The 27,119-nt window shown below is 42.8% G+C and overlaps 1 protein-coding gene across 2 annotated transcripts in view; it reads left to right on the top strand.

The window, feature by feature from the left end:
- Window positions 1–27,119, top strand: part of LOC115156066 (sodium-driven chloride bicarbonate exchanger-like) — a 50,994-nt gene that overhangs the window by 10,986 nt on the left and 12,889 nt on the right. Inside the window, exons 2-15 of one of the 2 annotated variants that reach the window (XM_029703297.1) lie at window positions 2,761–2,787; window positions 10,219–10,300; window positions 14,433–14,576; window positions 14,828–14,966; window positions 15,817–15,977; window positions 16,439–16,621; window positions 19,421–19,512; window positions 21,981–22,138; window positions 22,439–22,526; window positions 22,623–22,769; window positions 22,866–22,960; window positions 24,078–24,252; window positions 25,486–25,619; window positions 26,492–26,737. In XM_029703297.1, the coding sequence (XP_029559157.1) occupies window positions 2,761–2,787; window positions 10,219–10,300; window positions 14,433–14,576; window positions 14,828–14,966; window positions 15,817–15,977; window positions 16,439–16,621; window positions 19,421–19,512; window positions 21,981–22,138; window positions 22,439–22,526; window positions 22,623–22,769; window positions 22,866–22,960; window positions 24,078–24,252; window positions 25,486–25,619; window positions 26,492–26,737 (1,871 nt within the window). Of the gene's footprint in view, window positions 1–2,760; window positions 2,788–3,791; window positions 4,002–10,218; window positions 10,301–14,432; window positions 14,577–14,827; window positions 14,967–15,816; window positions 15,978–16,438; window positions 16,622–19,420; window positions 19,513–21,980; window positions 22,139–22,438; window positions 22,527–22,622; window positions 22,770–22,865; window positions 22,961–24,077; window positions 24,253–25,485; window positions 25,620–26,491; window positions 26,738–27,119 lie in introns of those variants that run through there. The other variant, XM_029703298.1, reaches the window with a different exon arrangement.

The raw sequence follows: 27,119 nt of genomic DNA, 5'->3' as shown, positions 1-27,119 counted from the left end.
TTCGAATCCCACCGTACCTTCTCCGCTATGCAATCTGGTTTCCGAGCTGGTCATGGGTGCACCTCAGCCACGCTCAAGGTCCTAAACCATATCATAACCACCATTGATAAAAGACAGTACTGTGCAGCCATCTTCATCGACCTGGCCAAGGCTTTCGACTCTGTCAATCACCGCACTCTTATCATCAGACTCAATAGCCTTTGCATCTCAAATGTCTGCCTCGCCTGGTTCACCAACTACTTCTCAGATAGAGTTCAGTGTGTCAAATCGGAGGGCCTGTTGTCCGGACCTCTGGCAGTCTCTATGGGGGTGCCACAGGGTTCAATTCTCGGGCCAACTTTTTTCTCTGTATATATCAATGATGTCGCTCTTGCTGCTGGTGATTCTCTGATCCACCTCTACGCAGATGACACCATTCTGTATACATCTGGCCCTTCTTTGGACACTGTGCTAACAAACCTCCAAACGAGCTTCAATGCCATACAACACTCCTTCCGAGGCTTCCAACTGCTTTTAAATGCAAGTAAAACTAAGTGCATGCTCTTCAACCGATTGCTGCCCGCACCCTCCCGCCCGACTAGCATCACTACTCTAGAATCGGCTTTCTATTTCGCAACAAAGCCTCCTTCACTCATGCTGCCAAACATACCCTCGTAAAACTGACTATCCTACCGATCCTTGACTTCGGCGATGTCATTTACAAAATAGCCTCCAACACTCTATTCAACAAATTTGATGTAGTCTATCACAGTGCCATCTGTTTTATTACTAAAGCCCCATATACTACCCACCACTGCGACCTGCACGCTCTCGTTGGCTGGCCCTCACTACATATTCGTCGCCAAACCCACTGGCTCCAGGTCATCTATAAGTCTATGCTAGGTAATGCCCCGCCTTATCTCAGCTCACTGGTCACCATAGCAACACCCACCCGTAGCACCCGCTCCAGCAGGTATATTTCACTGGTCATCCCCAAAACCAACACCTCCTTTGGCCGCCTTTCCTTCCAGTTGTCTGCTGCCAATGACTGGAACGAATTGAAAAAAATCACTGAAGCTGGAGTGTTATATCTCCCTCTCTAACTTTAAGCATCAGCTGTCAGAGCTGCTTACCGATCACTGTACCTGTTCATAGCCAATCTGTAAATCGCACACCCAACTACCTCACCCCATATTGTTATTTATCCTCTTGCTCTTTTGCACCCCAGTATCTCTACTTGCACATCATCATCTGCACATCCATCACTCCAGTGTTAATGCTAAATTGTAATTATTTCTCCTCTGTGGCCTTTTTCTTGCCTACCTCCCTACTCTTCTACGTTTGCGCACACTGTACATAGATTTTTCTATTGTGTTATTGACTGTACGTTTGTTTGTGTGTAACTCTGTGTTGTTTGATTATGTCGCACTGCTTTGCTTTATCTTGGCAAGGTCGCAGTTGTAAATGAGAACTTGTTCTCAACTGGCCTACCTGGTTAAATAATGGTAAATTAAATAAAAACAATTTAAAAAAAACATATTGTATGTAGATTGATGAGGGGGAAAAACAATTTAATGAATTTTAGAATAAGGCTGTAACTTAACAAAATGGTGAAAAAGTCAAAGGGTCTGAATACTTTCCTAAGGCACTGTATATGTTGACTTCCCCCTGGGAAGTATTTGGCCTAAAATCCATAACTGTCATCTCAACCCTGTTGAGAAGTACTGGTGGCTCAAACGGATGTGATTGATGAACCATATGGCATAGAACAGTATCATGCCAGTAATGTGCCCCACTAGACATCTCTCCAAAAGGCTCACTCAGCCTGCGTCCCAAATGGCACCCAATTCCCTTTATACTACCTTTGACCAGGGCTTTGATCAAAAGTAGTGTATTATGTAGAGATTATAGAATAGGGTGCGTTTTGGACACAGTTTCAAGAATACTAATGGTTCTTTACCATTCGGCCATCAGATTTGCCACCAATGCTCCTTATAGGACACATCACTGCACTCTGTACTCTTCTGTAAACTAGAAATCTCTGCATACACATTGCAAGACGCACTGGTTGATGCTTATTTATAAAACCCTCTTTCAACACCCGTTCTGCCAGTCACATTCTGTTAAAGGTCCTCAAAGCACACACATCCCTGGGTCGCTTGTCTTTTCAGTTCGCTGCAGCTAGCGATTGGAACGAGCTGCAACCAAACACTCAAACTGGACAGTTTTATCTCCATCTCTTCATTCAAAGTCTCAATCATGGACACTCTTACTGACAGTTGTGGCTGCTTTGTGTGATGTACTGTATTGTTGTCTCTACCTACTTGCCCTTTGTGCTGTTGTCTGTGCCCAGTAATCTTTGTACCCTGTTTTGTGCTGCTACCATGTTGTGCTGCTGCCATGTTGTATTACTACCATGTTGTTGTCATGTTGTATTGCTACCATGCTGTGTTGTCATGTGTTGCTGCCATGCTATGTTGTTGTCTCTCTTGTTGTGATGTGTGTTTTGTCCTATATTTTAATTTAATTTATTTGTATTTTTAATCCCAGGCGCTGTCCCCGCAGGCCTTTTGCCTTTTGGTAGGCCATCATTGTAAATGAGAATTTGTTCTTAACTCACTTGCCTAGTTAAATAAAGTTTAAATAAATAAATACTGGTGAGCAGCACAAGTTCTGCCCTACACAGGTTACCAATTCTGCTTTTGTAGTTGTTATGTTTCATGAACTGCCATGGACTTGCTTGCCTAAAAAATGCTTATAATGACAATACTGTTTATTCAGGTGTCAACTCCTGGACACAGAAGTGTGGTAAGTTAGTTCTCAGATGTATTTTTTATGTGCTTGAAAAAGCATTTTATTTCTGTTCACTGATCTCTCTATCAAAGTACATCCTTATGTGTCTCTAAAATAGATTCATAAAATCAATGCTAAACAATTGAATTATCTCAGTGTCAGTGACATTGTTGTGTTTGTTCAAACTGGCATTGATACACAAACGAACATTATTCAATATGTAAATGCTGGTACTGGTAGGCAATGCGTCGTGTAAAGGTCCAATGCAGCCGTTTTTATCTCAATATCAAATTATTTCTGGGTAACAATGAAGTAGCTTACTATGATTGTTTTCAATTTAAATGGTCAAAAATAAACAAAAATAGCTTCTTAGCAAAGAGCAATTTCTCAAGAAAGAATTTAGCTAGGGCTGTCTGGGAGTGGTTTGAGTGGGAGGAGAAAAACTGAACATTTGCTGTTATTGGCAGAGGTTTGGAACACAACTCCCTCCCACCAAAACAGGCAGACATTTCAGGCGGTCTTTTCAAACAGCTCTTACACTAAAAAGTAATTATCATATTATTCCAACCTCATAGTGTAGAAATATAAAACACAGGAAAGTCACATTTTTGACTGCACTGGGCCTTTAAAATAATGAACTTACACTGTATAGAAGGGTTTTAGTTGGCTACATTGGGGTGATAGCTCCCCATCTTTTGTATTGCCTCATGGTTTACCTGAGCTCCAGTCTGCAGAGAGAGAGAGAGAGAGAGAGAGAACAAGGTCAGGCCAGAGTGGTTAGGCTGACGGGTCAAGGCGGTGCGATGCGGATCTGAGCGGTGCAGCGATGGCAAGCTGCTACAACAGGGGCTTTACTCTGAAAGCCATACAAAAGAGGGAAACACAGTGGCTTAGCACCAGCTATCTCCCTCTTAGAGAAGAGTCTGGACACCAGTGATGTCATTGTTGTAATCTCATGCAGGATTGGTGGATAAATGGTTGCTCAGTTGTTAAAATCAACAGAGGGAGTGAGTGTGCATTTGTAAGGCTGTTCCTGGCATCGTGAGAAGGTAGACTGCTTTGCAGAGTGTGTGCCTGTCCCGGCAGCAGAGGTACAGGTACTACGGAGCTCAACTCAGCCTCCTGACCTCGGCTCAGCAGCACTCCTAAGTACAAGAGGACACCTTAAGGATATGTTCATGCATTCTGCTGGAGGCTTGGGTCCTAAAAGTCGCTTTTATTCTTTAAAGGTATAGCTGTGCTCTGTTTACTCTGTGATGGTGTGACTATGCTCTGCTCTCTGTTCTGCTCTGTGTTTGGGAGGATGTTTTTCGCCAGATGTTCTTAAGGCTATCTAAGGTTAAAGGGTGTGTGTGTGATGCTGATGTTTCCTGCTAATGCTAAAAGCCTTTTTGAAATATCTGTACAACTCAGTGTCAAACAGCTTCACTTTATCATGCTTGCAGTATCCTGTTCTTTAATGACATCAGGGCAAAGTTAACACAACGAAGTATACTATTTGAACGGTGTAAAGTTAATAGCGGAGTGAACACTGTATCGAAGAGTACAGTAAGTACACCTCTCAGAGGTAGGAGAAGATAGCGGAGAGATAGAGGGCAGCCAGGGGCCGAGGTGGGAGAGATAGCCTGCCCTGCTGATGTCAGCCATTGATCCCTGGGATACAGGAGAGGAGATGAGTGCACCCATATTAATTCTGCACCAGGAAAGGCAAAGCCTGCTTGCCATTTTGTATTATAGAGCCTGTAGGGATGATATGTTTTTGGATGTCCTTCGTGATTCTTAGAGAGGTGCCAACTTTGTTGTGGGAAAAGTGAATGGAGGTTGAAGGACTGTATTCTTTGTATTATGTACTTTGTGTTCTATGCAAAGCTGAGCTCATCTGAGCAATAGACATTAATCTTGGGTTAGTTTAGCATCCCCCCCCCCCCACTAATGGTTAAGGTTAGGATTGGGGGAAGGGAAGCTGAACCTAGATCTGTACCTATGGAAAACTGCACCCCGGAGCCATCTGAGCACGGTGTTGTTGTCATTATGAGGCTGCTGGTGCTATTGCTGCTGGAGTGAACATTGCCATCTGCACAGATCAGACCCCAAATTATGTCTGCCTCATCCAATTAAATCACTTGGGCTACCCCCACTAATCTCCCACAGTCCTCTGCTTTTAAATATGCCTTTTGCCTTTGAGTGCAGAGCGCCCATACAATGCGAGTTAGGCCAACACTGATCTCTGGTCATCTTTTTCTTCTCTTGTTATTCATTCCTACAGTATGTCATGCTGCTACTGTATGCGCCATGTCATTCTCATTGGGAGTGTTGGATGTAGTGTTGGATGTGGTGTTGGACGCAGTCAAAATCAAATCAAATGTATTTATAAAGCCCTTCTTACAAACAGCAAGCAATGCAGGTGTAGAAGCACACATGAAGTGTTGGATGTAGTGTTGGATGTCACACCAGGTTAGCCAGAAACCCCACATAGAGAGGTGTAGTAGTTGGGGGAAAATAGGTCACAAGCCATTGCTTCCTAAAACACACTACAGTAACACTTTACATGCACAACAATACATGCCTTGGTCTGCTATATTGTACAGACACCATAGAATGCTATACAAGACAAACATAAACCCATCCGGATGCACACAGACAAAACTGAATACAGTAAGAACACATTTTAATGTAAGCTAATGTACTGTGCAGCCGGGACAAAGAGGACTAAGTAAGTAAATGTTCTGTTAGTATATCGCTAAACAAAATGTGCGGTGTGTACTTTAATCCTGAAGCACTGTACAGACTTTGATCCCTCCTGTGTATTAGCATTCAGATGACCAACCTGGGTCCTGGCCACGGAGCCTGACCCATGTGCCACAGCAGCTGTGGAAGGACATGAGTGTTCTTCAGAATCCAAATGGGCCCTTATGTCCTAGCTCTGGTCCAGGGCCAGAGCTTCTGTTGAAACTAGCAACACAAGTATTTCGCTACACCCACAATAACATCTGCTAAATAAGTCTATGCGACCAATAACGTTTTATTTGATTTGATTTTGATTTGATGTCCAAGACAGGTTTCAGGGAAGCATGTGGCAAGGCAAACCAGAAATGCTAGATCTATACAGCACATGTAATCAATGATAACACACTTCACCCACACTTCAATTATACTGTAGATGTCATTTGTAGATAAACCTCTATGCTTGTGTCTGTGTTGTGGGAGTGACAGGTCTGATAGCAGAGCGTGCTGCTGCGTCGTTGAAGCACTACAGTAGTGTGTGATGTGTACTGTCATGCTCCCAAGTCCAGATGTTTGCTCTACACAGAAAGGCTGCTGCACTGTAATTACAGCTTGGATGTACTCTTACTGCACTTGATGAGACCAGACCATTAGTACGTTATTCTACAATAGATTGGTTGCGTCCCAATGGGCACTGGTCAAAACTAGTACACCGTATAGGGAATAGGGTGACATTCGAGCCGCGGCCACCCCCCCCCCCCCCCCCCCCCACAACCTGTTCACGCACATGACATCCTCCTACTAGAGTGCGTTTTGCGTGAGAGGCCATAGTCCCGGCTGAAGAATCAGAGCAGTACAAAGTGTTGTCTTCAAAGCTTAATTTAGCTTTTTTTTGCCACATCCAGCATGGTTTTCACGCACTTCGTTTGGTTTATACTTTAGAAGCTTTTAGTAAAAAAAATCAACTTCTTTTGGTTAGTAAGTAGATTTCATCATAGAGAACCCATCCAAACAAAGCTGATTCTATCATTCTTAGTCTACACAGATGTACGACATACTAACTTTGTCAATGTTTCACATTTCTTGTGCTTAGTATGAACATGGTGCACTAACTGGATTTGAAGAATATAGTATTACTTCTTCAATTGGCTTCAGTTCACTTGTAACGGCTAGTAACTACTACCCATGGAAAAATGCTGTGTGATATCCATGTCATGATGCCCTGTCCATGTTGCAACAGTGAAGCAGTGAGACATGGGATCCTGTTTGTTGATTGATTGTGTTCAGGGCGTGCTAATTGTATACATAGCACTATTGACAGGCCAGACCTTCTTATTGATTTACTGCAGCGCTGGTGCTATGATACTGATATACACTGAGTGTACAAAACATTATGAACACATGCTCTTTCCATGACATAGACTGACCAGGTGAAAGCTACTATGATTCCTTATTGAGGTCACTTGTTAAATCCACTTAAATCAGTGTAGATGAAGGGGAGGGCACAGGTTAAAGAAGGATTTTGAAGCCTTGAGGCAATTGAGTTATTGTTTGTGTATGAGTGCCTTTCATGGGGTGAATGGGCAAGACGAAAGATTTAAGTGCCTTTGAACGAGGTACGGTAACAGGTGCCAGTTAAGAACTGCAACAGTCCTAGGTTTTTCACACACTTTTCACAAAGTTTCCCATGTGCGTCAAGAATGGTCCACCACTCAAAGGACATCCAGCCAACTTGACACAGCTGTGGGAAGCATTAGAGTCAACATGGGCCAGCATCCCTGTGGAACGCTTTCGACACCTAACTCATTGTCAGTAATGAGGTTATTACTGCTAGTTCTCCGGAACACTCCTTGGGCTTCTGTGGTTAGGGAGAAGACAGCTATTTGGGTCACACATTTCCATAGACAGGCTGACATTGTAATGATAGTATTTATGTCAGGAGAAGAGGGATCTGGATCATGTCTTATACAAATTAAATGTCCCAAATTGTTTAGGACATAAAATGCTTTTCTTTTGAATTAAGTGCTCTCATGTCTGTGAGCCTATGTATGTGTGTGTGTGTGTGTGTTTGTGTGTGTGGTGACTCATATATAGAGCGACTCATATATCGAGCATATGGGACAACAAACTACCGGATCTTTCACATATATCTCCACGCATTCATCAAACCGGAAGGACGTTAGCAACGTTCCGCTTAATGTATGCAGGCCTATCCAATGTTGCGGTATGTTTCTGACAGTCCATACTGATAAACCAATCGAAGAGTAGAGCTGTTGAGCAGGATTGACAAAAACATCCAATGGCTCTTTGTTGGGGGCAGTATCATTGAAGTGCTGCACTTAGCTTACTAGAGCCTTCCCACAATTCACTTGCTCTGCCTGCTACTCCATGCCCCTGTGTAGAAAGGCCACGGTGTTCGAGGGAGTATATCTTCATCTGGCCATGCTTCTCTCTCTGCTGTGTGCCGCTCTCTCTCTTATGTCTCCTCAAAGGCTCCCTCACAGGCAGTGTATGTACCTCTTGCAGAAATCACTGAGTGGGCTGGTGACGTGCACGCTTCTGCTCCATCCTGCAGTACCAGCCCCCCCCCCCCCCCCCCATCTCCTGGGAGTTCTGGTCATATGACCTCCAAGCTGCCACCTGCACACGTTAGCATTAGCATGCATTAGCATATTAAGCGAATGGAAGGCACTCAATAAGGCATGTTAAAATACAGAGCTGTGAAACTACTGCGAAGGCTTGAACAGAGTTGTGATGATAATTCAGTGCCCTTGTCCGGCTAGCTGTGTGTCTGGGGAAGCAGCAGGTCGTGATAGAGTTGGCCAATAGCTGCTAACAGAATAGCAGTGCTAGCAGAAGTACTTGCATTTAGACAGCACACCATGTAGGGTTTGTGTTCAACTGAAGCACGGGTAAGACATCTTGAAGTTGTTTGTAGATTCTTATTGTTTGCAGCAGCAACATAACATTTGGACTTCGAAATATAACAGCCACCCTGAGACCATACATAGCCCAAGTCATAACAATGACAAAGCATAGTTGTGGGATTGTAATCTACATTGATAACACATCACGTCAGGACAAAGACTGCTCAGGACAAAGACTGCTCAGTTGGAGACTGTAATTCCTAGGGTTTCGAAGGGGATATCCCTTTAAATTAGATTTGTGAGCATCTTGCTGTGTCGTGACACCCATCTGTCCCTTCTCTCTCTCTCGCTGTCCCTTCTCTCTCTCTCTCTCGCGCTCTCTCTCTCCCTCTCTCGCTCTCACACACTGTTTCTCTCTCTTTCATCATCCTCCCTGCCGTCTTACATAGGTGGACATGTGAGGTCATCGGATCAGCAGCACTCACCACTAATCCCCCCCACGTCTCCCTCTCACTAATCCCCCCCACGTCTCCCTCTCATCAGCACCACACGTCTCCCTCTCATCAGCACCACACGTCTCCCTCTCATCAGCACCACACGTCTCCCTCTCATCAGCACCACACGTCTCCCTCTCATCAGCACCACACGTCTGACACGTTCACACTTCATTGAGACACTTCTACCTCCATCTATTGTTTTGGAGAGCAGAGGGTTCCTTTCACAATGGTTGTGTGGTGTAAGGTGCCAAATGTGTTAAAATGTGTTTTAGTGACTGCATCACAGTTCATTCGCAATAGGACTGAGTGGTCATTCGTTCTGATGAGAGTTTTTTAGCAGAGGCTCTTTTAGTCAGACTGGGGCTTTGCCAAACAGGAAACGCTGTGTGTAAATCGACACTCTCCAGCTGTCTTTCTGTCACCATTTAATTACGTTTTTCTGAGGTCAACTTACTTCTCACAAAGGTCCTATTTCTGTTTTGATGTTATAACCTCGCTCACTTCTATAGCCCCAATGCTTATTGTAGCTAACGTGCCAGTTTTATAATTTTTGATAATATGTAAGTCTGTCAACGTTATTTGTCAGTAATAAACTATACTTTGAGTACTTTTTTGTTGACCCTCGAGTAGATTATTGTTTGAGCTGGAACATTGAAACGCTTTGGCGACCTGGCTACCATGAGCATGCAGCTAAGACAAGCATAACGTGCTATTCTGATGAACCAAAGTGTGATTATAGCTATTGAAAATATTGCCTAGTCCGACCATTACTCTGTTCCAGCTGGCTGACAGGGGTTATTAGATAGGTACTGCCATCTTGTCTATTTCAAATCTTCTCTCATCGATCGAGACAGCTGAGTGTCATCATGACATGCAGCACTTTTGGGGGGTGGACACCCACCCGTCTCAAGTCAATGAGAGAGGATTTGAAAGAGACAAGATGGCGTCGTACACATTGTTGGATCACTTCGCGGAGCAAAATATTTATTTCATTGAATAGCGGACATTGGTTGTCTTCCAAGTCGGGAATCGAGGAAGTATCGCCAAGTTAAGGTTGCCGGAAAAATGATCTGTGCTACGTCAAACAGTAGCTAACCTGTAGTGGTTAATGGCGCGCCACATTAGCCCGTGACAATCTGCTAGCTAAGTGTGATTCAGTGTGATTCAGTGTGATTCAGTGCACCTCAAAGCAACCATGCCAAATGAGACTCCTGGCTGTTATCCAGTCTTTTTTAAAGCAATAATATTCCCTTTGGGAAGATAATGACTACATGTACATAATGACTATATGGATTCAACATGGCAATTGTTCCAATTATGTAACTTCAATCATTTCAGTTTTTGTCTCTCCTTCACAGAGAAATGATGAAGAGGCTGTGGTGGACAGAGGTGGATACCGGTCCATGCTGAAAACCAATTTTGAGAAGGAGGAACTCGAAGGTACATTGACATTATGTAGTACAATACCTTAAGTTAATTGTGTGGAAGCCTGACAAGAAGGTTAGAAGGCCACCCACAGGGCCACTTGAGAGAAGGCTGTTGTTTTCAAGACTGAGGCTGTCCTAATATGTACACCGTACGCGTGAGACTAGAGAGGGTGGTAACGAGAGCTGCTTGAGCTGCTGTGCACTTCAGGAGGACAGGAAAATACTCTGATTGGTCTGTTAGTCGTGACTCATGATATCAATAGTGTGTAGATCGCTGAAAATGACCTATCTTTGTATCTGAATTGTAAAAACCTGACGACCAAAGAGAAGACCTGCTCATTTTAGCACATAGTAACACATTGTGAAGTTTGATTTGGTTCTTAAGTTGCTCTAATGCATAGTGGCTGGTGACTCTGTATTGTCTGTTGTGAATAGGATTCAGCTCACGCCAACAGTGTGTGCTCAGGTCTCTTCCGTGTGAAGTCCATCACAAGCCCCCAGGCCAGAATCACAGTATCTGAACAACATAGTCTGAGTACACACCAGTGGCGGTCAGTGCCGTTTAAGATGGAGGACAAATAAAAAAATGTTATGAGCATGGCCTTATTTCTATTACAGCATATTGGATGACTGTCATTCATATTCCATTCACCCAGTTCAATGTAACATTGATAGGTTTAGGCTACTATATGATACTCACATATTCCCTATACCTATCATGAGGTTGCTATAACCTAGGCTATTAATGAAAGTTTACAATGTAGGTGCACAGGCCGAGAGAGAAATGTGTGCAATCAAGGTGACAGACAGTGAGACATTCAATACCGCCTTGCACACTCTTGCCTGCATCTAGCTGATCTAGGGTGTAAACATTAGTGCAACAGTTGCAAACTAGAGTTTCTATTGGACAAATTCAGGTATGTTTATCCCCGTTTCATTCTGTTTGCTTCCGTTTAAGATTTTTTTTTTCAAAAGAATCGGAGGAATGATTACACCCCTGATCACCTGCAAACACTTTCATAGCACCCATATACAAACAGCACGATCACTTTGCTCGTTGAATAATTCCTTCTCGCATCTACGTACTCTCCTCTCACCTTTTCCCTTCGCTTGTGGACTTCAGTGCACAACACAAAACAGCTGTCTCTGACCAGTCGAAAAAAACATATCATAACTGCTAACCGCTACACACAGCCTACAGCCTTTGAGATATCAGCTGATGTACGAAGGGCTATATATATAAATACATTTGATTTGATTTGATTTGATACATTGCTGTCACCATATTACCTAACGTCATAGTCAACATAGCTACTAGAACTAAAGCGTTAGAAAACCCGCTACAATCATGCAGTACAGTGTACAGTCAGCAAGCAGTTTAGCAGTTACACCGGCGGGCCCCGGTGGCAATAAATTAATAAAACCAAAAGCTTACCTTGACTTGGAAGAGTTCCAGTGTTGGATAGCCATAGCCAGCTAGCTAACATAGAATCCCTCTCTGTTTGAGCTGGGTGTTTGTGTAGGCTAAACTAGCTAGCTGCATTCGCTAGCTAAGTAAGTGAAGAAAATACAACGAAATATAGCTATCTCTCTCTCTCTATCCCTCTCGCTCTCTCTCTCTTGCTTTTCCTTCATTTTTTAAGAAATTAATTTGTTTCAAACTTTTCAACTATTGTCTTTCTCTCTTTTTAAGTCAACTACTCACAACACTGTATGCACTGCAGTGCTAGCTAGCTGTAGCTTATGCTTTTGGTCCTAGATTCCTTCTCTGATCCTTTGATGGAAAATATGTCAGTTCATGCTGCAAGAGTTCTGATAGGTTGGAGGACATCCTCCAGAAGTTGTCATAATTACTGTGTAAGTCTATGGAAGGGGGTGAGAACCTTGAGCTCCCTAGGTATTGTATTAAAGTCAATGTACCCAGAGTAGGACAGAAACTAGCTGTCCTCCGGCTACACCATGGTTCTACCCTACAGAGTGCTGTTGAGGCTACTGTCAACCTTCATTGCAAAATAGTGTGTTTTAATTAATTATTTGGTGACATGAGTATATTTAGTATAGTTGTAACTTTTTTAATGTTTCACTATTTACATTTTTCTGAAATTCTGAAAAATGGTCCTCCCCTTCCTCCTCTGAGAAGCCTCCATTGACACACACACACACACACACACACACACACACACACACACACACACACACACACACATTTATTTATGCTGAGCTTTCAAGGACGTTACTTCCAATTAATTTCATTTTAATTTCCAGCTATGCATTTATCATAGCACAGAAGTTCCCAGTACTTGTGTAAATAGAGGAAGTGATTAGCAATGATACGCTAGTGTTTGTGGGATAACTGGAATTGGTTTGAACAGCAGAGGCTGCTAGCTGCCTTCTTAAAGCCCCAGGCCTGAAGGAGCAGTCACAAAGCTGTGTTTCTCCCCGATGCGAGAGCGGGCGTGGAGCTAGGGCGGATTACCCTTACACTGTCACAGCAGCACATCAATTTAGTCTCACTGATATCAGCAAGGTGACAGTCCACCCCTGCTGCCTGCTGCATATCCCATCTAAACTCCTCGCTGTCTCATCATCCTCCCCTATTCTGCAGTTGTCTGGTTGCACAGATCCCAGTCAACTGCAAATAGTTTAGTTTCTAAATGAGACTAGGGTGAATTACTCATCAATTTCATATTATTTATCTGTACAATACGGTAAAGGATAGATCATTTGCAATATATCGCGCTTGACTCAATATTGCATGTTATTCTATCAGACACAGCCGTATGCTTCAAACTCTCACAGTCTTTTTACTGCAATTCATGTAATAAAAGGTGATGTCTTTTTTTTATTCATCGTACCAGATGATGCACTAGGGGGATTTTAAGAGGCCTGTATAGTACTTCTATGGCAGATGTTGAAGATAACACATTCCTAGAGATGTATGTTTAGACCTCCACTGATACAAAGTAATGATGTCAGTAGAAGGGTTTATTTTATGGCCGGTATGTAAGCTGGTATTTACTTATAGCTGGTTAGAAAGTAAAGTGTAAACCACAATGTTTGTCTTTGTTGCGGGTATATCTCTGTTGATATTGACCCGTAAATACAAACAGAATGGGCAGCCTTAATCAGACCTCTTTGAATAAAATGATTTCTCTGTCTCTTGTCACGTTGTATAAATGATTTGGAGACAGGCGCAGGAATACGTAATAGGGGGTTTTAATACTCCACTCAAAAATTCAACATGCCGTGAAAGGCACGGGGACGAAGCCCAAAATAAACACAGGGATATAACCCAAAAACCTACACGGGACAAGACCCATAATAGCAAGTGCACAATACACGCAGCACAAAAGCCGAAATAACTAAGCACAGGTACTCACAGACCAACGGACATGGGAACAATAACCGACAAGACAATGGAGAACAAAGGGCACATATATACAATTACTAATCAGGGGAATTGGAATCAGGTGTGCGTAATGAGACAGTTCAGTGACGCCTAGAGGCCGGTGAAGTTGACCTGCGGAACTGGTGCACGGAAGGGCAGCAGTACAGGGGGAATCCGTGACAGTACCCCCTCCCCCCGATGTGTTGCACCAGCAGTGGAACGACACCGGCCTGAGGGACGACCACAGGGACGCGGTGCGGGTAGGTCAGGGCGCCGATGGTGAAAATCCCTGGTCAGTGAAGCATCCAGGATGTCAACCGCAGGAACCCAGCACCACTTCTCTGCGCCGTACCCCTCCCCTGACGCGCTCCACCAGCAGCGGGATGACACCGGCCTCAAGGATGACCACATGACCGCGGTGTGGGTCGATCAGGGCCAGTTGCAGCTGCAGGTGCAGAAGTTGCGGCGTCGGACGGACCAGTTGTGGCGTCGGACTGCCCAGTTGCAGCTGCCGAAGTTGCGGCGCCGGACGAGCCAGTTGCAGCTGCAGAAGTTGCGGCGGTGTCGGACAAGCCATTCCCGCTATCTACATTTAGGGTCGGTTATTCATGGCATGTTGTATTTTTGGGTGGAGTATTAAAACCCCCTATTACGTAATCCTGCGCCTGTCTCCAATCCTTTATACAACGTGACACCTCTCAACCTATTATCTTATGTTATCATCTTATCATATTTATTTGCCTGTGGCTGCATCTAGGTCACAGGACACTCTACATCGGAGTACATGTCCCCATTGGGAAGAAGAGCCACCGGAGACATCGACATCACGGACACAGACACAGGAGGAGAAGCAGGGAGCTGGACTCTGGAGTGGACAATGGAAGAGAGTCTCCCACATACTGTAAGTATTGCCACTGCCTGGCTGGCCCATCTAAAAAGCAGCAGCCGGATTATATTTCTATCGTTTTATGAGCTATAGGATATGTTATGTCTATATGGTTGCATAGTGCATTTCAAAAGTGGGGATACTGTCTACACACTGCACAGTGCCCATAAGTGTATGGGCATAACCTGCTGCAGAGCTCCTTAATCAGGGAGTCTGTATGGCAGACAGTACTGTAAGTGATGCCCTTACCTGACCCTGCGCTCCAGACACGCCATCCCAGAGAGTGCAGTTCCTGCTGGGCACAGAGGATGACGACGAGGAGCACATCCCCCATGACCTCTTCACTGAGCTGGACGAGATCTGCCTGAAAGACGGAGAGGACGCCGAGTGGAGGGAAACCGCCAGGTAGGGAGTCACATGACACACCCCTGTCGGTACTGAAAGCATTCAATCAATTCCAATGACACATCCTAGGGGATTCCATGTTGGTCCATAGGTTGATTTTTAATCATGCAAAGTTATGAAATCGATATATATATGATATGATTTATTTATTTATCATTTTATTCTCTGTGATAATATCCTAATGCCCAAAACTGTTACCTGAAAGAGTTAACGTTACATAAAGAGGGATTGTAATCCTTGGGGACGGATGGGCTAAGTAAAGCTCTAATTATAAAGTCTGGTGCATAAAGTCTGGTGCATGAGATCTGGGAGCCCAGATTTAAAGGGAACCTAACCCTTGTCTACTTGTAGTAAACATTTCTGTACCTCTACTTGTAATAAACAAGGATAAGGTCTGGACTAGATGAATATCCTGGTGTGCATACTACACTACAATACTTTCTGTCACATTGATATTGACTGATACACCTTTACATGGATTGTCAGTCAGTCAGTCCCTACCATAGCATAGATATATGCCTTTTTTGTTTTTAAAGCAAATCGGAGATCCAAACGTCCTTTCATATTGGTTTTTAGACAGGACAGGGAGCAGACATTTAAGGAGGAATGACTGGTAGGGAGGACACAGACTGCAGCAGCCGGACCAAGGTTCGAACCCCATCACTGAGGGGCATGGTCCGGAGTCGAGTGCATTACTCTGGCACAGCATCAGTACGTTCTTCGTGTCCCGTCTGTGTAAGCTGAGCGCTATCAGTACAGGGCTTCCAGATGGCTGGACAGCTGTCTGTCATCTATCCCCTAGTCCCCTGGAACAGTTTGACATGAAACTGGGCCTCTGTCCCTCATACAGGTGGCTGAAGTTCGAAGAGGACGTGGAGGATGGAGGAGAGCGCTGGAGTAAGCCCTACGTGGCCACGCTGTCCCTGCACAGCCTGTTCGAGTTGCGCAGCTGCATCCTCACAGGCATCGTGCTGCTCGACATGAGGGCCAGCTCAGTGGAGGAGGTAGCAGGTATTGTGCAGTAGAGCAGCGGCTCCCAACCTTTTCCTTTCAGGGGAACCATCAAATCACAGTCGACATTTCATGATGATCACCATTAACTGAGTCACGGAATGTCTTAACGTAAAATGTAGAGTCAATTTGATCAGGGAATGTAACAGATTAAAGGCAGATTATTAGAGATGGATGTTTGTTAAACAATTTGCATTGTGAAAAGTAATGTCCGCAGACCACAGGTTGAAAATCACTGCTGTGGAGCAGAGTGGCATCTGGAACTACCCCATACGCCTGCGTTGTATTCATTAGTGCATACCGTAGAGAAACGTTTTGCAACCTAATGTTTTGTTCCTGGTGAAAATTACCCTGTTCTATGATCTTCATTTCAATCTTTAATTGGAAGCATTGGAATCAGAATGTAATAAATGGTTTCCTAATTGCTGTCGAACTGTTGACTGTGTGGTCCTGTTTGTCAGACATGGTGTTGGACCAGCAGGAGACCGTGGGTCCGCTGGGGGACGAGGTGAGGAGGAAGGTGAGAGAGTCCCTCCTCAAACAGCACCACCACCAGAACCAGAAGAAGCTGGCCAACCGCATCCCCATTGTACGCTCCTTCGCTGACAAAAAGCAGTCTGAGCCCCAGTCCATGGACAAGAACGGTGAGTAACAGGCAGCTCTCTGCTCAAGTAAGTAACAACAATCATCTTAAGAAGATATTTGAAAAGTTCTTATCTAATTTAATCCAGCCAGTCCCTGGATCTAAAACCTGAAAATTCACTCTTTTCATTTGATCTTATCTTTTATGTCCTCCTATTTAGCCTCACATTGAAGTGTTTTCTCAGGACAACCAGGGCTACAAGTAGAACACAAAATTGACATAAACAGTTGCATTCTTGAGTTTTATTGACAAATGTCAATAAAAAAACAAGGTCTGTCAAGCAAAAACCTGTTGGTACAGAAATTGGAAATGAATATCCAACCAGTCAGTGACAACTTTGTGGAGTTTGGAGTTTGTGACAGAAACGATGTGAGGTTATTACAATATTCTATAATCTATGTCCTGGGCGGAATTTGTCCTTGAACTTGAAATAAGTGAAATAAACATTAATATCCACAAGATGAGTGTCTGAAATACATCTGAGAGATATAGGAAAGCTTGAGAAAACATTAGGCAAGATCGCAATGTAATAGTTGAATATGAAGCGTTTTCGAGTCTCGCAAGTCTCTAGTTCAGCCCCCGTCAATCGCACAGACTAATGGTTGGCATCAGTGGATGCAGAAGAAATAGACAAATCTGATGCCAACAATGAACTACAGCAGTCTTTAGCTCAAACACATGATGTTTAAGAGGGTATGGAAGCACTAAAATATTGCAGAAGATAGCGTGGGATTTAAGAATAGTTCTTAGGAATTGCACCTAAGAACTATTTTATGAGCTTCTTATTTTTCTTTTAGGAAAAATCCTTTATTTTTTTCTTCAAAAATATTTAGTGAAACCTGGGCCCTGGTCCATTCAGAAGTGTTTCAGTTCTCCTCACTTTTTACCGCTGGTCACAGCAACTTTAAAATTGGAAATAATCTTGTAAGTAGTGGTTTCAATCATCCCATGTGGATAACTTTCTCATTTTACATTACATTGTCCATAATTGACCTTCTGTTCAGTGTTCAGTGTGTCTCTCTTCTCTTGTTTCCTTGTGTGTGTGCTTGTGTGCGTCTGTATATGTGGATGAATGTGTGTACGTATGTCTGGCAGGTGGTCCATCACTCTGTTCTACCCTTAAGTCCTCCTTCTGGTGCTCATTTATGGCAGCGGGGTCTTGCAGTGAAAGGCAGGTCTCATCCTGCAACCCACGGCCACTGTTTTGTCCCCAGTGTGTCTCCTCCTCCATCTCCTGACCTCATCCACCACCCGCCACCCTCCAGCCACTCCACACACAGGCCCCAGACCACAGAAACAGGGCCCCAGACCCAAGTCTGATATCCAGCCTGTGGACAAGGAGGATGACCCAGACCCAGACCACTCTTAAACCTTGACAGAACCTTTCTCTACTGCGAGCACATCCTAAAACATAACTTGTGAAGGTTGCTAATTTCAAAGTTGTTTTTGTCAATAACAGAGGTTGTGATTTGTGCTTCAGCTCATTTAACCAAGTCAGTTAGTGTATAGTGTAGACAACAACTCATATCATGTGAGCCGTACATTGTAAGTGTTAAGTGTATGCCATTGATCGCAATAGACACCGGAGACAGTTATTAGGCATATTTATCAAGTCGCTGTACTTATCGTGAACATTAACATCGACTATACATGGAGTTATATGTTTTTAATATCAGAATTGAAAATATAGAGACACGGTGTGATCAGTGTAGAAGATGTGGACAGGGAAACATTCAGAAGAGAAAGGACCCCGAGCAGCAGGGTTCACTGATAATAAGGAATGACCTTATTGAGAATGTCCATCACCTTTTACAGGAATTATGTTTCGGGAAGCAAGTTTGCCAGCATTCCACATGGCAATTTTGATACATGAAGACCACCCAAAACCCTTTTAGCGAGTCACTCTCTGCTGTAATTTAATTCAGAGTGGTGTGACATAGGCATGTTCATTTAAGTAGAGTGTTTATCCAAAAGCTAAATTAAAGAGTGGCAAACAGCGAGTGTGGGACTAATTAACAAAACCAGGGCCATGTTAGCGAGGGCACCCGCCTACTCATTGCAAGTAATGCCATTTAAAGCTAAAGAGGCTGTGGTGTTTCTTCATGGGCAGCTAGCTTGGTAAATTGCTTGAGGCTTCTCTCATTGAGTTCATGTGGAAATATGAGTCAAAATGAATCATTGTAAGGCATGCTTTTATTTCTGATTATTTCGATTTGTTATGCATCCGTAAGTCACTGAGAGTTTCTACTGGCTTGTGAATGGATCAAACACTGAAATTAGTATTAATCTGTGCCCTCTCACAAATAAAAAGTAATCCTTCCAATTTAAATCCTTTTGCTCTACTCTGGCAGCTGTGGGCTAATTTCCTGTTTGCATCAGTCAGTCTCCTTGACACAATGATAATGCTCAAATGATCATGCTGAAATCCTAATGGACGAGCTTTGCCCATCCATCCTCACCAAGGCCATCCATGACACCCATCCTCCCCCATGCAGCCACTCTTAGGCTTCATCTTCAGTCCTCTCTTGGGATCTGCACTAAATAAGGGTACTTTACCAATGTCTGATAAATCCCAGATTACATCACCATTACAGTGCAAATCTATAGATATCTAAAGCACTGTTGGTCATTTTGGTATCCCAAGAGTGCGCTCTCTCTCTCTTTCTCTCTCTCTCTCTCTCTGTGAGACGCTGTGCTTTATTGCCATTGGCACCTGCACTGCTGTGAAACCTTGATGTTGGTCTGATATAGAGGGCTCAGTAGTTGACTTATTGGACTCCTTCCTCTCTTTTTGTTCCAGGTCAGGTGATTCCTCCCCAGACCTCTCTACCCATCCCCAATGATGGCAAAGCTGAAGTCAGCAGAGAGAACAGTGCTGTGGACTTCAGTAAGGTACAGTAAGACATTCTGGGCCCGTATTCTCAAAGAATCTCAGAGTAATCTAATCTAGGATCAGGTCCCTCCCTCTCATTCATTATGATTTAAAAGGCCAAACTGATCCTAGATCAGCACTCCAACTCTGAGACACTTTATGAATATAGGCCTTGAACTCACTAACATACAACACTGCCACATACTGCACTTAACATACCAGCTGTTGCAGTTGACGGGTGTATGAACGTTAAAAATAATCTGTTCCATTATCATTTGTTTGTACTTGTTGCTTTTTTGATCCACAAAAGTCCTCTTTTTGTGGATTAGGATTTAAACCATTATAACCACTCTATTGCAAAACAGTCATCTCACCAACACTGCCGTTAGCACTGTAGATTAGACTGGGACAACAGCAGTCTCACTTACCTCTAAATCCTAACCTTTTGTCAGTAACCATTTGTCTGTGACCTGATACCAAAGTATCAGAGCCTTTTGTTCTTGTTCTGAGAATGTATTTAAGACTGTCTAATGTGGTTGAATAAAACCATAAATAAAATGCAGCCAAATATTTTTGGGGACAAAGAAGCTTAATAGAGAGTGTTCTACGGATGTTCTGGATTTAACATGCCTATTTAACATACTTAGGCCTGTATTTGAACGGTACACTTTAACAATAGCACCTCCATTAACCTCAGTATTGTGCCAGGGGTTGATCTGGTGGTGGTACTGCTGCTCACAGACCACACATTGCCCCTGAAGTATTGGGTTCAAACCCAGACTGTGTCACTTTCCGTTCTATGTCCCTCTCCTCTATCCCCCTCCTCTCAATCACGTCTTCACTGTATCTGTCAATAACAAGTACAAATTACATAAATAATATACTTAACCTCAGTAACTGCTGCTCGTTCATATCCATACTCTTCCGTCAGGAAGCTCATGTTACACATTTATTGTCCTAGAATATTATAAAAAATGCAATTGCTAAGTTACTTCAATTTGCTACACATTCTGTAGGCTGAGCTTTTCTGTTCCACTTCGCTACATTATAGTTTGAGGCCTCCTTATTCTGTTAGCAGTGAGCATGGTGTTTACAGCTGGGACTCCGATGCCCCTACTGCCTCTTCTTAAAGTTACCTCACTTCCATTTGACGCAGTGCGGCTCCATAGCAGACAGACAGGATCACAGCAGAACAGAGACAGGAGGATCAGTTTGCAGGCAGCCAGGCAGGCTCAGGTCTGGATGGATGTGTCACTGCGGGGGCAGACACCGTGTAACAATGAGGAGATGATAACCTCTGGAAATGTTATGTAAATGGAGATACCGCTTTAGACTGATTTATGGTAATCTTCTGTAATAGTTTGTTATGGTTGGCCAATCTATATCTAGCTATTAACAGGAAATGCACTATTATCGCAACATAGGGTTGCATAATTATTATTATTTTACTAGGCAAATCAGTTAAGAACAAATTCTTATTTTCAATGGGTTAACTGCCTTGTTCAGGGGCAGAACGACGATTTGTACCTTGTCAGCTCGGGGATTCGATCTTGCAACCTTTCGGTTGCTATTCCAACGCTCTAACCACTAGGCTACACTGCCGCCCATTCTGGTAAGTATCCCAAAATTCCTAGATTTGACAGAAATCCTGGATGGACGATCCCCGGAATCAGGAGAAAACTAGCAGGCAATCCAGAAAACCAGGACATTTGAGGAAAGTTACCAGAATTCTGTAACCCTAGTCGTACATTTTCAGTAGGGTTATTTTTGTTTTGAGAATGTATTTCAGATTTTCTGCTTTTCTTTTCCTATTTATGGGTTGCACCTTCATCACTCGGTTACGTCATGCCATTGTTATGAGCATTCTTACAACGCCTGCGCCATTAAGGCGACTGATGCCCACACATAACGGGGATTAATGACTGTTTCGTTAAAAATACACTATAGTGGCCTCGATATACGATGACATTGCTAAAGTAGGCAAATAATTAGTAGGAAACAACTTTGACATGATTATGATGTGGTCAAATTTACTTTAGAGAGATGGCAATGTTGCCATTAGCTATCAAAGTTTGTCAAAAAATAGCTAGCAATGTTAATGTCAACTAGCAAAAATTCGGTGCTGTCCCCTCAATCTTAGCGAGCTAACTAAAGTTATACTGCATCTAAAGTCAATCTGGCAACATCACAATGATAACAAAAGGTTTCCCTACAAATTATTTGCCTACTTTTGAAACGTCATCGTGTTTCCAAGCCACAGTAATGCAATTTAGACAGCGCCCACTGACAATGCATTGGGTAGAATTCTCAGTTGGGCATCAGTCTTAAAACAAATATTCAAAACAATATTGTGACGAAACGTGCAATCCATGAATACTCTTCTTTTGAATTGAGGAGTTGAGATATTAATACAGTAAAATGCTATATTAAGACTTCAGTCGTAAAATGCTCCACTAAAAATGGCATATTCTATCCTGTGTCCATCTAGATAGACCTCCATTTCATGAAGAAGATTCCCCCGGGAGCGGAAGCGTCCAATGTGTTGGTGGGTGAGGCGGAGTTCCTAGACAAGCCTGTGGTGGCGTTTGTACGTCTCTCACCTGCAGTCATGCTCAACGGGCTGGCTGAGGTCCCCATCGTTACCAGGTTAGTAACACTATGACCCCCAATTAGCGGTGCAGTATTCCCGTAACTCTCCCAAAATTCCCAGGATTTCTTGAAATCCCGGGTGAAATACTCCTGGAATCAGGAGAAAATAAGCAGGACATCCAGGGATCCTCCAAACAGGATTTCTGGAAGCCTGGGATTTTTTTGAAAGTTACCAGAATTTCACAACCCTACCTATAAGTCTGTAGCTATGGTCTCCTGTCTATGACTAACACTATGCCCTCCTTAGTCCTTTTTGGGCTGACCCTCAACTGTCTCTACACCGCTCTGTTTTTTTAGGTTCTTGTTCATTCTTCTAGGGCCTCTTGGGAAAGGACCACAGTACCATGAGATTGGCCGATCCATCGCAACACTAATGACAGACGAGGTAAGACAGCCTCTCCGATAATGAACATAGCTGTTGGGCATGACTGAATTAACATGTCAATTCATGACTGAATTTATTCTTGTTCTTCGTTCCAAGGTTTTCCATGATGTTGCTTACAAAGCGAAGGACCGCAATGATCTGATTGCTGGAATCGATGAGTTCCTGGACCAAGTTACTGTCCTGCCACCAGGGGAGTGGGATCCTTCTATACGAATAGAGCCACCAAAAAATGTGCCATCTCAGGTGAGTTTAGCCTTTTCTTTAACAAGTCTGTCATCAGCAGACATACAAATCCAAAAAAATGAAAGAAATAACAGATAAGTGTTCTTTGAACAACAGGAGAAGAGGAAGATTGCAGCACAGACCGGCACAGACCTAGGTGATGAAGAGGAGCACGAGGGACATGGTGGTCCGGAGCTGCAGCGGACAGGACGGTAGGTGAGGTGGGGCAGCCTGGTGCTCAGAGGGTGTGAGTGTATGTGGTCGTGGTTGTGTATTAAGAAATAACGATAGATTAAAAGTAACCAGGTTTTTCACCTATTTTTTGGAAAAACATCTACGGAACCTTGGACAGAGGATGCCATTGCATGCAGTTCATTTTAGGTGTGAACGAAAGTCATGCAATGGTTGCCATACGCTCTCAGAATAAAGGTACGATTAGGATACAGTATTGTTCCATGGGGTACAAAAGATCAAAATACACATAATGTACTTACAGAGGTACACATATGATCTCACATGGTACTGTCCGGTACCTTTAAGGGTATATGTGCAGACAATCTAGTATAATGGTACATTTGTGTACACAACTTTTTGAATAGAAAGGTATAATTATTGGAGGTGTGGCTTAGTGGGGGAGTGGCTTTCAGTCAGTTCTTTTTGCCACCCGTGAGGAGAACATTTCTCTATAGTCTATTGATTCAAGGTTGAGCATGGCCTATAAGGGTACAATTATGTACCTATAACTAATAGTACAATTGTTGTACCTTATAGTGTAGAACTATAGTGACAAGAGTTTGTACCAATTTAAGTACAATTTGCAACCTTTTCTTCTCAGAGTGTAGCAACCTATTGATGGGTTCCCAAATGCCTGGTCTATATTCTTGCGCATGAGCTCATGCTAAGTCATCCTCATTACTCTCTCTACAGTATTTCATGCTCATTAAGTAGTGTGAGGAGTACATCAAGTTTAAAAAATATATAAAAAAGGCTTCAACTGCAAAATCCACACTTCACCATGAGACAGCAGATTACCTATGCGGTTGGATATGGATTTGAAATGCAGGCAGTTGTTAGGAGGTTATTTTCAACGTGAGCGTCACAAGAGATGAAATTAATGACCATTATATAAAATAATATAATTTTATCTGTGCTGGTATTAGATATACAGTAGGTGTTCTGTGTGTCTTAGTTGATAGAGCATGGAGCTTGCAAAGCCAGGATTCTGGGTTCGACTCCTGCTGGAGCCACCTAAACTTGTATGCACACAATAATATTTGTAATTTTGGATAAAAGTGTCTGCTAAATGTCTTATTATTATGATGTTTACAGATTATTTGGTGGTCTCTTGTTGGACATCAAACGCAAGGCGCCCCACTACCTGTCCGACTACACAGACGGTCTCAGCCTGCAGTGCTTGGCCTCCTTCCTCTTCCTGTACTGTGCTTGCATGTCACCTGTCATCACGTTCGGCGGTTTACTGGGAGAGGCAACAGAAGGACGCATAGTAAGACACCATGGTTTCATCCCAAATGGCTCCCTATTCCTTACATAGTGCACTACTTTTGTGACCTGGTCAAAGTAATGAACTATATAGGGAATAGCATTCCATTTAGGATGCAACCCATCCCGATCAAATACACAGTAATAGAATAATAAACTGCTTAGACATTTATTGAGAGATTTTTTCTTGCTCATAAATATTAGCTACACTGTAAAACCAATTCTGGCTGCTCAAACATTTTGAGGAAACCAATTACCAAAAAAAATTCAGTTAAGAAGATTAAATAGCTGAAGTGAGCAGTACTACCTCCATATAAGTAACACAAATGCAGTTTTTGTTGTTGTTGTAAGGTATACTTAAATTTAACGCCCCCTCATAGGCACGCCTCCAATCATTTCCCAGCGTGCCTTGCCTTTTCGATTGAATTGTAGAGTTGCCATCCATGACTGTATTTGTCAGTGACAGAGACATGGTTGTTGAATTTGTTTATTTTCAGTCCTGTGGCCTAAATCAAGTGAGTTCCTAGGTGAATATTATCATTGAACCATTACATATCGTGAGGCCTTATACAGTGGCCTGAAACTCATAGTTAGGCCACATCCGTCCTGCAAGTAGGGTTGCAAAATTCCACAAGCTTTCCCAAATATTTTTTCAGGTATCTTCCAACCAGGATTTCTGGAAAACCCTGGGACATTTCCCAGAATTTTGCAACCCTAACTGTAAATCACATTCTGTTGGCTTGCAAAGTGATGTGTAATTCCTATTGGAACCTAGTCAGCATTAGGCTATCCAACAGTTTACATTTGTATTCACCCGCAACCAGCATTCATGACTGCCAGGGTTAAGAACAGTGGTAGGAAACTACCTAAGCCATTTAAACTGGAACAACCATTTCAGTAACGGATGCAAAAATTCAATGATTGGATAAGTTTATGCAAAATATTTGTGTAGCTAAACATTTAATCAATCAATCACTCAAGGTACATGCAAAAATGCAGATGTTAAAAACAATTGCATAAAATCAACCTGCAAAAGAGCATGCTGGGATTGTTTTGTTATTTGATATCATACGTTAAAAAAAATGTAGTTGGTGTGACTTCTCATTTAGATTTGAGTCAGTACCACATTAACATTTTAAGTAATAATGACTTCATTGAGTTTGAGTACAACTTACTAGAAGTATTTGAGTTAAAAATGCCTTGGGGTTTACGGTGTATGTTTCTTTGTGTTCCGCAGAGTGCAATTGAATCACTGTTTGGCGCCTCAATGACAGGAATAGCTTATTCCCTCTTTGCTGGCCAGCCACTCACCATATTGGGCAGCACAGGGCCTGTGCTGGTGTTTGAGAAGATATTGTACAAATTCTGCAAGTAAGTTTGTTGACAACAGTATAGTTGTATTGTTATATACAGTTATGATTATATATACAGTAGTATAACACTATGGGCCCACATGATTAATTATCTCTATGTATTGTCTATAGCACTCAGGCCATTTCTGTACTCGCATCTCTGTGTTGTGGAAAATTCGATCCAAAGATTAAGGCAGAGATATAATATAATGATATAATAGAAAATTCTTTAATACAAGGAGCTGGAGGGGAGATCCACCTCTGATTTCACAGGGAAGAACTCAAATAATAAATGGTGGGAGGTGATAATACAATCATATTGTTACACAACAGTTCTGGAACACAATGGCCTTGTGTTAGGGTGCACACATAGCAGGAGTCTATGAAAGGCATAACGTCACAGTCCAACACAGAACATATCCCTTGAGAAGTTACAAAAGCTCACCACCAAATTCGGCCACCACATCGGATAATGTGTGATTTGATTGCATGAGGATCATCCGTCCCTATAACAATAGTTAAGGTCACATACTGATGTAGGATGACCGGATGTCATATACACTACTGCCATAGTACATTGATCATTTGTTTTAATGTTCTATACTGCTTTAAAGTAGTATTAAAATACCATTGTGAAAATGACAACCTCAGATCCCATATCCTGTAGATAGATCAGATCGGAGGTAAAAACCTCACAGATGTTGTCATATAATATACAAAATGTTAGTGCTGCAGTGTCAATGATTTTTCTTCCGGTGCTGTGTATGCACTGTACTGTGAAGGATCAATGCATTTTTTAATTGAGCTGCCCTTTTTGGGGTTTTCCTGAATAAATAAAGATTACATTTAAAAAATATAAAATAAAAGGGATGTTTTGCACTCTGTCCTCAGGGAGTATGGATTATCCTACCTCTCACTGAGAACCTGTATAGGGCTGTGGACAGCATTCCTCTGTCTGCTCCTGGTGGCCACAGATGCCAGCTCCCTGGTCTGTTACATCACACGATTCACAGAGGAGGCGTTCGCCTCGCTCATCTGCATCATCTTCATCTACGAGGCCTTGGAGAAGCTCATCCACCTGGGGGAACACTACCCCATCAACATGAACAACAACCTGGACAAACTCACACGATACTCGTAAGTGTGCACTGACTCCACTGAATGAAATCAAATCAACATTTATTGATCGCGTACACAGATTTGCAGGTGTTATAGCAGGTGCAGCGAAATGCTTGTGGTACTAGCTCCAAAAGTGCAATAGAATGTCTCGCAAGTACAATAAAAAAAACAAATAAAATAAATAAAATTGACAGAACGGGTCCAATTAATAATCCTGAGAAGAATAATCCTGAGAAGATACTGTATATTAGAGTGAGCATGTGTCATAACCAGAATATAAATACGCGGTGTGTATAGACAGTATATCATTTGGATATAAATTGGTAGGTATATTAGGATGGGCTATGTCGAGAATACAGTACAAATACACAGTGAGTAAACAACAGTATATAAAAATAAT

Source organism: Salmo trutta, chromosome 20 (assembly GCF_901001165.1).
Source record: "Salmo trutta chromosome 20, fSalTru1.1, whole genome shotgun sequence".
Lineage (NCBI taxonomy): Eukaryota > Metazoa > Chordata > Actinopteri > Salmoniformes > Salmonidae > Salmo > Salmo trutta.
This window is presented reverse-complemented; position numbering and strand designations above follow the sequence as displayed.